Below are 14,150 nucleotides of genomic sequence, written 5' to 3'. Positions count from 1 at the left end.
TCTTACAAGGCTTCGCGGCTTGACACATCAACCGCGAGTCGTACTACAGAATCATATCCTAGCGACGGCTATATAGAACTATAATATAGGCTATAAAGAACGTATTATAGAATCGTTATGGTAAGTCCCATACGTACCAAGGAGCTACATATAACTCATATATATATATATATATATATATTATACAATATGTAGCTCCTTGATACGTACTAGAGTGAGACCACTGGTGAGACCACCGTGGCGCCATCTATTATGCTAGGATTTATCGGTTTACTCCAAACTCTAATCATACTACACACTTCAGTTACATTCACACTTCCAGGTTATTCGCATGATTGTTATCATATATCAACCGCTGCACGAAAGGGAATTCTTGAACAATTAAGAATTTTATTCTGATTTTCGAACCTGATAACCACTACACAACGAAACCGTCCATCACAAATTGGAAAAATTAATACTTAATTGTATTATGCTTCTCGCCGGTATGAATAAAAGAAAGGATTGATTACGATTACATGTTGGCATCAGCTATTGCTAATTACAATTGCATTGATTGGTAGACGATTGATTTGGTGGAAGATTGAATATGTAGTAACCGAATTAATAGCTTAACCTACATAATATTATTATTAACACCATAGTAAATACACACCCTGTAGTAGATATGCAAAATATAACAATGGAATCACTCAACAAGTGTTTCAGAAGTATTACCACAGCAAACTTGCAACTGCATAAAAAAGCAAAATACATCTTCACAACCGTTTAATCCATTTTCCACTGCCATAGTTATATAATCATGATTATAATAGGATTAGATAGCATAGATAAGGTCTTATCTACTCCTGATTATTTGGCAGTCAAAATACACTCCGAAGAATAAGAAACTCAACAACAACTGCTGTCAAATACAACCAGAATTCAGCAGTCAATAATTCTCAGACCATTACATTTAACCACCCCACATCCCTAAACTTTTTATGAAAAAAATGCTTTATTACGAATATGGATAAACTGTAAAATTGTTAACAACTGCGTGAACATTCATACAGACACTGAAGCCCTATAGACAACAAACGTATTGCGACGATGACACCAATTTGTAGAAGGCCGGTAACAGTATATATGCGCTCAAATACCAGACCGTCAGGGTTTTTAGACGTAGACGTTGTACACCTCCGACACGTATATCTAAACGTTACCTTATTTATTTCCAGCTAAAACCTCAACTATCAACAATACAAGTGAACACCCAATTAATTCAGAATAATTAGGAATAAATCTAATCAGTTAATTAGATGGTGAGCAGTAAACAATTGCCGACCAGAGTTAATGAACTGTTTACACGTCTCATGACATGTTCTGATCATTGCAGTTATTTTTTTCAAGTCGGCGTGTTATAATATCATTTGACAAATCATTCTGAATGCATTCTTCTTCGCATCGCAGAATATATGGCCTGTCATCATATATAGAATTTGCTAACAAAAACACAAAAACGGCGCATTTAACTGATGTTTCTGTTAGCAGAAACCCAACTCATCATGTCAACATGAGGACCAGTGTTTAGATAAGATATTCACAGTTTGGTGCATACATACTATAGTCACACACTGCTAAGTAACAAGTGCATGATCAAGTAACAAGTGAAGAATAGTAACGGCGATATATAATTGCCACGAGTTTGACGACATGATTTCTTACAATAACAAATAGGAAATCAATTGAGAACAATCTAGAAAAGACAACATTGGGCAATCAGCAATCACACTGTTTCGTGACGGATTAGCAGGACTTTGCCCTTCCTATCAATATGCCATCAAGAGTGAATACAAATACATTATTGTTCTATAATAAAACAATTTGTTTTTATTCATTCCTAGTGCCATATTTTATGTTAGCTGCACGTGAAGTTAGGGCATTTAATGGTAATGTTTACCACAGCGGTATAGTTACTGACAACCTGACAGAACTGTGCAGACATTTCAACGATGACTGGCAATAGTAAAATCCCCAAGTAAGATTTACTGGCCAATGTCAGCTAGTAGCAGTAAGCTTATGCAGTTCTGGCTGAATGTCAAGAAATGCTCACCACATAGCAAAGCTCATATAGGGTCTATGTCCCCCAGGGTACTACCGGAACGTACCCTGGTCACTATTTGATATGGTTAGGGTTAGGGTTAGGGTTAGGGAGTAGGCGTAGGCGACTCCCTATACTCGTTAGTGGAGTAGGCGAGGTACGGTCCGGCATATTAGATAGTACCAGGGTACGTTCCGGTATAGGGCCTACCGGACCGTATCCAGGGTACATTCCGGCAGTACTCCGGGGGACATAGACCCTCTCAGCCATAGCAAACACCGTGAATATATATATGTATACTCTCAATATAGTCTACACGTGTCCATGCGCACACCTAGATTATGATGTACGTTTTAGTTGGTGAGCATGACATTCTTGAAGAATGTATTTATACAAGGAGTATAAACATCTGCCAATAAATGGCCTAGCAGCAACATTTCAACTTTTAAGAATTACAGCCCTGGTTTAACAACTAGTTAGACATTTAATCAGTTAACGGTTAACAATTATAACTATATTAATGCTATTTAAGAGCATCCCCTGCTCTACATTGGCCATTAATAACACTGGTACCTTTGGCACACACACGCGTGCACGCACGTACTCACGCACACACATACGCACAGGCAACAACAAGAGGGAGCACACCGCGCGTATACCATTATCACTATCGCCCTAACGACCGTGATTTTCATCTCACACATCACTGTCGATCAAGCCACACACTATCGATTGGATAACAATACACGCAACGTTGTGCACGGCTGCTATGAAGCCATGATTAGTTGCCATGCAGAATATAGTTAGTCATTGTGCTCAACACATCATACACCAGACCTACTTCATCCCTACAGTCTGAGAAAAAAACGTCACTCGTTGTCAAAACCGTCTCTGTTTCTAACTGGGATTCAAATTCGTCCCTGAATACTCCTGATATACTGTCTGCAAAAATAGTTTACATAGGAATATATGTTTAGTAAAAAACACACTAACACTCTCGGATAACGTTAGAAAACACAAATACTTATTATTAAGTAAAGATCCAGAGACTAAACAATCTTTCAAAAAATAGTCTTGTAACTATACCTACTTCTATAGTTTGTGAATTGAAAAAACAACGTTCACAAAGCACCATATATAGTAAAATGTCACATATAGGTGAGCAATGTATTACGTGTATACAAAAACGCTAGTCTTCAAACGTCACACGCATTATTGCTTTTTAGTAAAAAAAATCTACAAAAATGAAGTTAGTAAATACAAATATGAAGTTATGGTACTCATTAGCACATCTACTAATTATTGCATTGTGATTACTATAAGTACAGATCTTGATTACAAAATTCAATAGCTCACAGTTATTTCTCTCACGCGATCGTTTCCTGCCAACTTTAACATGTTAGGACGACAACACTAGTCAACGTGAAAGTTTATGCATTGATTGCAATCAATATAAACAGTTTACTTTGGTCACTTGTGTTTTTTCTTGTCTGCCCAAGGTGACTTGACTGCACTTGCTTCAAATCTTTTGGATGACCTAGGAACCTTGAGAATCTACAAGTCAGAACGTTCCCCTCTCCAAGCAATACGAATTTCCAAGGTCCCACTGTTTATAGTAGTGCAATATAAATCTTAAATCGAGCTCCGTGGGAGGGTACACCACAAAGCCATGATTTGTTTGATATCTACAAGTAACAAGGTTTACGCTTAGATCGTTATACTTCTTTTGATCTATCTCCCATCACAGAATCGCCCCGGTTTAATGGCATGGTACGATTGCAAGAACTGATCCCGTGTAAAGATATTACAGTGCTCTGCTGATAGTAGATATTCCACGCACTGATATATGGCTGAAATGGCGCAATCTGACACAATAACACAATTCAGTACCACAATGCAAAAGTGTCAAAAACATGACAAAATTAGAGACTAAAGATTCGTTTGTGGACTTATTGGTTACTATACTTTGAAATACACCACACCACTGAGTAAATTTAGACAGTTGCACTGTTGCATCGCAATAAGAGATTCTCTAAACAAATATTACTTTCAGCTATTGAATACGTAATTTTAGAACACAGAAATTATCACTCCACACGTGAGAGTCCTTCATCACAGTTTATAAATCATGAACAATGCTAACCGGGTACAAACGCACTGACGTTTTAGGCTATCTAGAAACACAGCCATGAGCTATACACACAGGCTTATGGAGATTCTGAATTCTGCCACATTCTATATTGCACACAAGATCCGAGTCTTTTCACAGAGTTCTTTGATCGAGTTTTCGGTTTTGAATGGCAGCCTTTGTGCAAAATCCTTACATTAATTATTCACACACGATCATTGTTGGGAACATTAGGGATAGCAGGTTCACTGGAATACTAAAGCATTTTACTCTTACACAAGAAATAAACCAAAAATTCTAACTCCCGGTAAATGCCGCTGCACGACAGAACTCAATAACGTCAACAACAGAATAATTATGCTCCAGTTCGCAATGTTAATGTAAAAATGCTATCAAAAGCGCAACAGCAGATCTGTCATGCGGCATGAATGAGCCAAGCAATTGCATCGATACGACGAGCAATTTTCCACATTTCATTTTACGTTTTCACACAATTACTTGCATTATCACATGCTCACCCAGCTATGGTGTAGAAAATACACTTGGTACAGCCATTGTCTGCTATGATATCGCTCTGGAGATTCAAACACACAGATCTATGGTCCTTTCCTATCCATCTATTCAGATTAGGAATGAGCCATCGTTTCAGATATGAGAAGACATCACTTTAAGCCAGTTCACTGTCTATGTCTTCAATATTCTTAGACAATTCCTGAGTATATTGAGTTTTATTTCTCCTGAAAAAACAACAACGAAAGATTTACTGGATGCTCATTATTTACCACTGACCGTATACCTTAATATGCTAATGTTTTTTATTATGTCCCTATATTCACAACGTAAACACCATTATATCCGCATTGAGAACATTTGACAATCATCACATTTAGTGAACAGTAAGACCAAAAATTAGATGAATATAGATAAAATTCTAGATAATATAAATCGATGTAAGCCACCGTTATTTCTATCATATATGCAGGCTACTCATAGGGATGCACGTATTACTTACTTTTTGTAAGTACAGTAGCAGTAGGTGACAACACCTATGATTGCGACAATACCAGTGACTATGGCACCAACTATTGGGCCTGTATGGTCCACCTGCCTGATCGCATGTGGGTTCTGCTGATCTGAAGAAAGATATTCAACAATATACAATCATGAGTAAATAATACAGTAAAACTCACATAAGTGGTCGTCGTCTAACTCGTCAATTCGCATGGAAGTCAAAGTCCAGATTTTCTCACATAGTAAATCCATTGGAATTGCCCCGCCTAAGTCGTCATTTATAAGTCGTCATTATGCACAAGTCGCCGCCCTCAGACAGGTCACATGTAATACAAACAACAGTAATTTTCCATCTGTAAGTCATCATCAGAAATGCCGATGGCGTGCGCGCCGCAGTGTACGATCTAGGGGATGTGTGAGCTGGCTGTCGCAGATATGCGCTACAGTTTGTTCAAGAGCACGGCCTTGCGGAATTACCGTATTTTTTCACAAAGTGTTCCAAGAAAATTTGGCAGACGTGCACCGCAATGTCCTGCAATGTCCAAACGTGTAATCAACAGCGGGTGTTACAGATAGCCAGCGTGTGCCGCTAGTGCGTACAATCAGTGCGTTATGGCCAGCAGCGGTGTCGAATGATGTACGGACCCAATTGTTTCATGTCTGCTATGTATGTGGCGCGAACTGATGGGCGCCTGGGATGGGAGCCCTACATATAAGTCGACAAAATGACGACTTACGCGTATGTCGTCATTTTCGTAAGTCGGCACAAATATGCTGGTCCCAAAAGTGTCGACTTATGCGAGTTTTAGTGTACATCTTTAATTTCAAATTCTTTCTCTCTCTCTCTCACTCACAGACTCCTTCAGGCTCTACATCGCTCTCTCTCTCTCTCTTGGTCTATTACCCAATGCGTAACACATACCTTCTTTGATTAAAATCACATTAGTTAAGGAATGAAAAGTGATTAGAATGAAAGAGCCGACCGGCAGAATTACCTGGCAACCAATTACACCTGTAACCGGCAGAGCCAGAACAACTCAGCCAGAAGTCCATGCAGTCGTCCGTGCTGGTGTAGGTGAGATTGCTGCACTTACGGATGTCTCTCTCCTGTCCAGTACAGCCAGCCTAATGTAAAGAGCCAGCCATCGATATTTTGGGGTCAAAATTACGAACAAACTGCTACAATCCACGCGTAAAATTGACAGCCGAAATCTACTTTCCGTGTCACAGTTTTGTTTTTGTTTTGTTTTGTTTTTTTAGTTGTTTTTTTTGGGGGGGGGAACACGATTAGCAAGGTGTACGGCGGCTATTCACAGCCGCAGGTTCTTGTGCCATCTTGCACTGGGGCGACAGACAGGGGGGCTTGGCAAGGCTAGACAGCAAAATTCTGAAGGAATAGGTGATAAAATGTTCCATACTCCTCCCCAGTCATATAGCATGTGAAGTGGACTCACCTTAATCATGAGTTTTGGCCCATTGTTCCTCAGCTCTATGTTGTCTCTGGTAGTCTGCCACTCATACTTACTGCTACAGCCGGCAGATTTGCAAACGACCTTCAACAATGCATCCATCTGATCTGCAACACAGCGCATATAATAAAAACATTTATATAATACTTAACTTCATTATATAACTTGTACCTTATAATTATATAATTACTGACACTGTTATAGAATTTATTTACATATCATTTTTAAAGAAACATGGACAAAAGCCGATTTTAGCATTAGTAAGATGAAATGTTAGGAGCGGTAGGAAATACAAAACACTTAATTCCCAAAAATCGAACTTTCTCCTACCTATCCTAGGTAAATGAGTAGTACGCTTACAATATGTCAGAACGTGTGATTCACAGCTTGTTTTGGCAAGTTTCATGACACATTACGATCACTCAAACTCTCAGAAAATGTGTAGAATAAAGAAGACATATCGGTTGACCATTTATAATCACACAAAACATCGCTCAGAAACTATTTGTAAGGATTGACACTACATGAGTGTGCAGGGTTTCTTCTGAGGGAAAATTAGACAAAGGAGGTAATGGCCAGTTTGGGAAAAAAACGCACATTATTGATTCAAAGGCGTGCCGTAGGCATGCATGCGGATGATGCAGGTGGGGTAAATATGCCAGAAGCATGTGGTGATCGATCTATTTATTTTTAGGTTGACACTATTTTGACAATGACGGGTAAATACAGAAACATTTTCACAACAGCGATGTTAAATATGGCAACGGCAGTGCGCCACTGTGCTTCTTATGTAGAAGAAACCCTGGTGTGCGACTTTTACATGCATTCAGCTGGTTCTACTACAGAGTGATTAATCAGCAATTAATCTCCAATGTACTAAGCACATCAGAAAAATCTCAATTTCATACTTGTAATTAATGTTTATATTCAATTAATATCTTTTTGAAAAAATCAAGGCTCAGGACAAGGCTCTTATTACAACATGGTAATCACTAATCAGGTCTTAATTGCAAAATTAATCATGTCAAAGTCATTATAATGCTGTATACCAGACCCATGTAAATAGTGGGACAGAGCTTGGGACAGAGGTAGGGGATTGATGGAGAAATATAATTAAAATAGCATTTTTACGATTATGTCAAAAATAATGTATTCATTACATATTGATATATATATATGCATATGCTGGTACTATCAATCAAGATGGAAGTATATTAAATACACCTGAAGATATAATTAGTATTTTAGATCAGAATTTATTTTTTCCTTCGGAGCGATAATAACTAAAGTGACAACCACATCACATATAATAGAGGTGCCATCTATATATCCTCAAACACAGAACAGATAACATTGAGCAATAGATTCAGGCACTAACCTGGGACGTATACGTGTGGAAGACACACGGTTTGCCACTGCTCCTTGTGGTATGTCATGACGTAACCTTTGGCTTTGTGCTGCATATCCTTCACCTCCCAATGCCGTGTGTGTTTATCATCTTGTACAACATGTATGTTTGCTAGCGAACAAATAAAACCAATAATGTAATGCAGGGATAGCGAGAGAACAGCGCCTCATAACATCCGATTCACTAAATGACCAACTTTTCAACTATCATGGCAACTGAGAAAGGTTTGTGATTCTTCCCTTGGTTAACTATTCAATGTGTGCCACTACCACAGAGCTTTCAGCATTACATTCAGTTAAATAAGGTTTCAATAATGCTATACACACCGAAGTCTGAGCAAGCTAATAATGTCTGAGCAACATATACACGTTATCAGTAGAGCATATAGTATCGCATTCTACAGCTATTATGTGCAAGTGTGTGATCTTGTGAATAGCCAAATGTTCACTCACGGGCACACGTAAGACCAACGCCCTCTGATGCCAAACACGAGCTGTTTCCCCATTCGCTGTGCTTGCACATGCTCAACTTGTCAGCAAGTCCACCTGTTGGCAAACGCAATGCCATTATACCTTATATTCACGTTTATAAGACTACTTTCGAGTTATGTTACTATTCAAACCTGAAACGAAATGTCAAAGGTGGCTTTTATAGTAGGGGTGGGATGATTCATCGATATATTGATGTATAATGATACAAACCTCGACAATATATGTATAAATATGTCTGAGTATTTACGATACACGTATTGATACTTTACTGAATAAAATCCATATCATTTGGTAGCATAATTTTATCAGAAAAAAACAAGACGCAATTCACGCTATGTTCAATAGCAGTTGTTCATTTTAAAAGCACTCCACGATACAGATTTGTAAGCATTCACATGATTGGTACAGAACCGGTGAAGTGTATATAGTTTGCTAGGTAGTTTCGCCTGAAAGTATTGCGATATGTATTGTATCGTTAAAAGTGTATCATGATATGGATCGTATCATGAGCTACCCCCATCTTTCCACTCATACTTTATAGATAGGTAAACTGTTCTATAGAGGTAGTTTAATGGTATAACTGCCATGCAAGAATAACACCAAATGCCATTTTGAACAACAAAAAGCAGCAGCAACTTTTTTACTCAATAGTCAGGCCACAATTAAAAAGATCTTTGCTTGCCGTCAGCCGACCCTAGCTGAAAGGTTTGGGTAGGTAGGTAAGCTTTTTTTCTTTTCTTTTTGAGGGGGGGTCTCTTTACAAATTCAGCATGGTGTCTACATGCTCGGGTGTGCTTGTGTGGAAAAATATATTTAATGTTGAATGTTTATTGTGCTTGGTACATATAATGTATTGCCTACAGATTTATATAATGTACAGTGATCCAATTTGTGAGAAAAAAAAAAGACTGGGAAAGATCAATAAAAAAATTTTAGTCGGCCCCTTTTTGGCAGGTCGGTCAGGTGAGTGCAAACAAACAATATTTTTATTATGGCCTCGTAAAAATTTATTTGCACAGCCATACCTGATAAATAGGAGCAGCCCAACCGTTCCACTTCAAGAATTTCAGACGGGTTTTTGTCCCCAATATTATATGACCACGCAAACCCACCCAGTGGGTAGCCAAGTTCATTTTTGCAAACAACACCTGTAACAGAGAAATGACATCAATTACATATAACAATCTGACTATATCAGATGTTTGATCTTTACTGTCGCGACTCACATTTATTATAAATATAAATGGTGAAACCAGAAATAAATCTTGACAATCAAGTTTAAGAACTGTTGAAAGTGAATGAAAATACTACTGATAGATAAGAAACTTGCCAACTTTGCTTCTGCAAACTAGTAAAGCCTAAACACAATAGCATATATGTGCACATACGTATCTCATTATCAGCAAACTCTTCACTACACACATAGCCATGCACGTTCTCATGACTTATTTGTAGACGTCCATGATTTCTCGAGGGACCATCTAGCCAGACTTCGTCATGATCTGCATCTGGTTAAAATGTTGTCAAGTAATCAGTTGCGGGGAAATTATGCTAAGATGCCACTCAGTCTGGATGCCAATAGTATTTATTTACTGTTAAATAAACAATAGCTGGTTCTTAACCAGAATTCTACTCTGCATATGTCTATGCAAACTATACTATATTATACCTTCATTTTTTCAAGTGATAGTTATGAAATCTAGGGATGTATAATTACATCTCGCACACACAGGTGTATACATGCACGCAAGCATGCATGCACACACACACGCACACACACCTTGTTCTGCCCTCTGTCACTTCTACCTCTCTCCTCCACTTTCTTCATGTGCCTTCTCCCCCTCCTTTAACCTCGACACCCCACCCTCAGTATCTCGCCTCTCCCCCTACTCCACTATCAATCTCTATATCACGTCCTACCTGTCTCTCCTCGCCAAAACACTTTGCCACTTCCCTTCTTATTTTCTCCATCTTCTCCCCGTCCCTTCGCCACTGCCTGCAACCACTCCACACATCCTTTCCCCCTTCCACCCCACTCCTCACCATCAACAAACCAGTTATACCATAGAAGTAGCATAAACTTGACTCTATAAATGATCTATGTGTTCAGAGACATAAAAACATCTACCTCAGAGAATTTCCTAAGATAAGAATGCGATAAAAAATTACGTGTACATGCATTACGTTTTTAAGGCCAAAACAAAATATAGGTGTGGTTACCGTTTCCCGACCGACCCTAAAACATCTTTAATCCGTCAATTATCTTTTAAAGCCTCACAATGCGCAACGCCAAACGTAAACTGTCTCCCAGGTACTTAGACTAGCAACTACTTTGTGAGCAGCATAAATTATCCACAGCTACCTTATGAACAAAATAAACTCCTACGTTCCCTCCATTTGACTGCGCTGTCCAACAAGAAAGAGTGTGCGAAATCAGGTAAGTATGCAGGCGCGGCCAACGCTAAATTGTTTCAACATCATAGCCATCGAACTGGTTTGGTGACTCCACATGTCTGCTAACAGGGCTGTCTCTGAGGGCCAAGGAAATTGGATTCTTGTCCGGCGTAAACTGTTTTGCATAGTGGCGACAGTGCCATAAGGATAGTGTAGTAATCTGTGGAACACTGCCTGTATAGATGTACACATCCCAAAGTGAGCTCATTCAAGGAGAGGGTATTTCTATAGGCAGCGTAATAAACGTGAAAAATAACGTAATTTGATTTTATGGCGTGATAGTCCGCTAACGAGCGCCGAAACATTGCGAGCTACGCACGCGTGCAATCGCGAAAACACGCCACACGGGCTCTAGAAATCGTTGCTACCACCCCCTGACGTCTGCGCTGCCAGAGCCAACGCAACGGTGTCGAACAACCAATCGAGACGAATTTGGAAACAACAGTGAGATATTTTCAAATCACCTTTATATAAACAACCGCGCCAGTTGAAACTGGGAGGCACTAGAGGGTTTATCTTGTCATAAGTAGTGTGATTATTCATGCCCCACGACTATTTGCTAGGTCTATAACTGTAGAAAATAGCATTTGGATGTCGCAATTGTGAGGCTTATAAAAGTAAATAAAAAACATATAAAATAATTTCAAAAGCAACACACGCACATCCTTCGGACATGGTTCGTAATAAAAGTGTTTCAATTAACAACTAAGAGAATGTGTGGTTTGGTCCTACTGACCTAGTACCGCTTAAGCGACAGGGCTTGAGAATTTTATGAATGTTCGGCATGAAACGGTTAACCATCACTATATTTTGTTTTGGCCTAATCTTATCTCACAAGATATCAAAATGGGGAAAGTGTTAGATAGCAAACTCAGGAATCGGAGCTGGTACTCCTGCAAACGGTCCATCGTACATTCATTGACAATCAACAACAGACTATATGTGTGGTCCGTAATAACTACCAATGTTAAAAAGGAGAGTCTGTTTCACTCACATGAGGGTTCTAGAGTCTAGTTTTCAGTATAAAATATGAGGGCAAGTTAAAGATTACAGCCTACAGATAAAAGTTTCATGTTCAATCACCATTAGAACATATTATTGAAAAAAATGTTTTATAAGAACATAACGCACTTCTCGGATAAGTTTGACTGGCTAACACCACGACAGAACTATGAGTCGTTGCTGCAAACGACACTTTCAGCCACAGGGCTAACAGACCCGATCAGGGTGTTTCTTATTTATTCATTTAAAAGCAAAAGGATTGTAATCTCTTATAAACGACGTATAGTTTCAGTTATAATATGGATAAATTTGCCCTAAAATAAATATCGTTTGGTTAAATAGCATTTAGGTATAAATATAATTGCACTTTTGTGATTAGCCCTCGGTCTGTAACGCAACTTTTTCGGGGTGGCAGCACGGTCGCGGGTGTCATGGCGCCGTTCAAATTTCGTAGCGTTGATGTGTAATTAATTATAACAATTAAATTAGGTATCTGGTAACAAATACGTGTGGGTGTAGACGATTTGTTATACAGTAAGTACAGTTGTATGCAGTAAAATTGTAGAGTCTACTATCTCTTTAAGCAATCAGCCATTCTACAGTCGGTTCAAGGATGGAGAGCATAGTCAGATTGTCACCTATGTCATTTTCGTCAATGTGGGGGAATGGCCCTTTAAAATCGACAGGGGTGTTGTTCAGGGTGTTGTTTATTCATTTTTACCAAGAAACATTATGTTAGTTCATAGAAAGTGTGGAAAAAAACTCCGTTTAAGCGACGCTACTCGGCCGTTTCGGACTGTTTCTCACCATCGCGACGCTCGCGTATTTCAGCGTATTTTAGCAAAATATCCCATTTTTATCCCAAATGCCAAATGGTATAGACAGTAAATTGGTGCTATCAGCCTTCATAGAGGGCATTCAGAATTTTGTGAAGGAATATTTAAGTGTCTAAACAACCGGATCCGGTTTCGGTATCCTGAAAACTAAACAACTAGCTCTCTTCTCTGATTGGCTAATTTTGTCACTATTTCATTTTTTATTATTTTTGGCTAATTTTATTTTATTTTAGAATTAGGGATAGGGTTAGGGTTAGGGTTAGGGTTTGGGTTAGGGTTAGGGTCTAAAGCTCTAACTTTGAAGTTGTTTCAGTGGCTCAACGGTAGAGCTTTCACTTCGTGATAGTAAGGTACCGTGTTCGAACCCCATAAGATGTTTTTATTTTCCTCTGCTTTCTGTATTTCTTTGAATTTTATTTGTTTCTGCATTTATTTATTCCGTATTCATTTATTTAATTGTTCTGTAACTTTTGTTTATGTTTGGAATTAAATATATTTCTTTATGTTTTGCATTAAAAATTGTCCTATTATATATTTGTCCTGGTAGTGTTATGTTCGGAAACTGACCAATCAGAGAAGAGAGCTGGTTGTTTAGTTATCAGGCCTCCGAAACCGGGTCCGGTCGTTTAGACACTACCTTGACACTACCTTTTGTGAAAAGAACTGTGGCCACTCAGTATTACTTCCGTAGGTATTTCAACCCACTGGCACTGTCCTGAGGCTGGTCATGCATTATTGCATATATGTAAAATTGTAATTTACATGCTTACCTGCCTAAATTAATAAATTATATTATTATTAAATACATTCATAATCATATGCTATGTCACGTATAACACATTTGCTAAATCAGTATAACACATGAACAGACCTCATTCTTACCTCGATTTTGCTGATCTACATTTGAAGCATACCACCTACAGTACAGGGGTCAAAATTCAAATGTGACACGCTCTAACTTTTAGTCTTAGTGACACGTACTGACAGTGACAGAGCCTACTGTCATGACAGTTTAACTTTAAATACCCAATGACACTTGTAAATCAGATGCATTAAATAATTGATTCTAACAAGATTAAGAAAATAAGGAGAACTTAAATAAACCAACAACAAGTACTAAACACTTCTATAAAAGAGTAACGTACTTGTTATAGCCAAAATAAGTATTAAGGTTATAAATTGTAGTAGGGAGTGCTGAAAGAACTCATGAGCACGACGAAGATACAAGGGTAAAGCCATTTTCTGTGTACTGCTCTTGTGTTTGTTAT

General features: G+C 38.5%; 1 protein-coding gene across 1 annotated transcript; it reads right to left on the bottom strand.

Annotated features, from left to right (window-relative positions):
- Positions 1-2,313: 2,313 nt before the first annotated feature.
- On the bottom strand, positions 2,314-14,124 carry LOC106805385 (neurotrypsin-like). Its single transcript, XM_014806951.1, has 9 exons — positions 14,028-14,124; positions 9,979-10,098; positions 9,616-9,738; positions 8,552-8,644; positions 8,070-8,210; positions 6,677-6,798; positions 6,218-6,347; positions 5,224-5,344; positions 2,314-4,948 (listed from the first exon to the last, which is right to left on the bottom strand). The coding sequence occupies exons 1-9, from the start codon at positions 14,119-14,121 to the stop codon at positions 4,879-4,881; spliced, it is 1,014 nt and encodes a 337-aa protein (XP_014662437.1). The 5' UTR covers positions 14,122-14,124; the 3' UTR covers positions 2,314-4,878.
- Between the last annotated feature and the right edge of the window lie 26 nt (positions 14,125-14,150).

The sequence above is a fragment of the Priapulus caudatus genome, unplaced genomic scaffold, assembly GCF_000485595.1.
Source record: "Priapulus caudatus unplaced genomic scaffold, Priapulus_caudatus-5.0.1 Scaffold6, whole genome shotgun sequence".
NCBI classification, from domain to species: domain Eukaryota; kingdom Metazoa; phylum Priapulida; class Priapulimorpha; order Priapulimorphida; family Priapulidae; genus Priapulus; species Priapulus caudatus.
The sequence above is the reverse complement of the archived record's forward strand: the minus strand, read 5'-3'. Positions and strand labels throughout refer to the sequence as shown.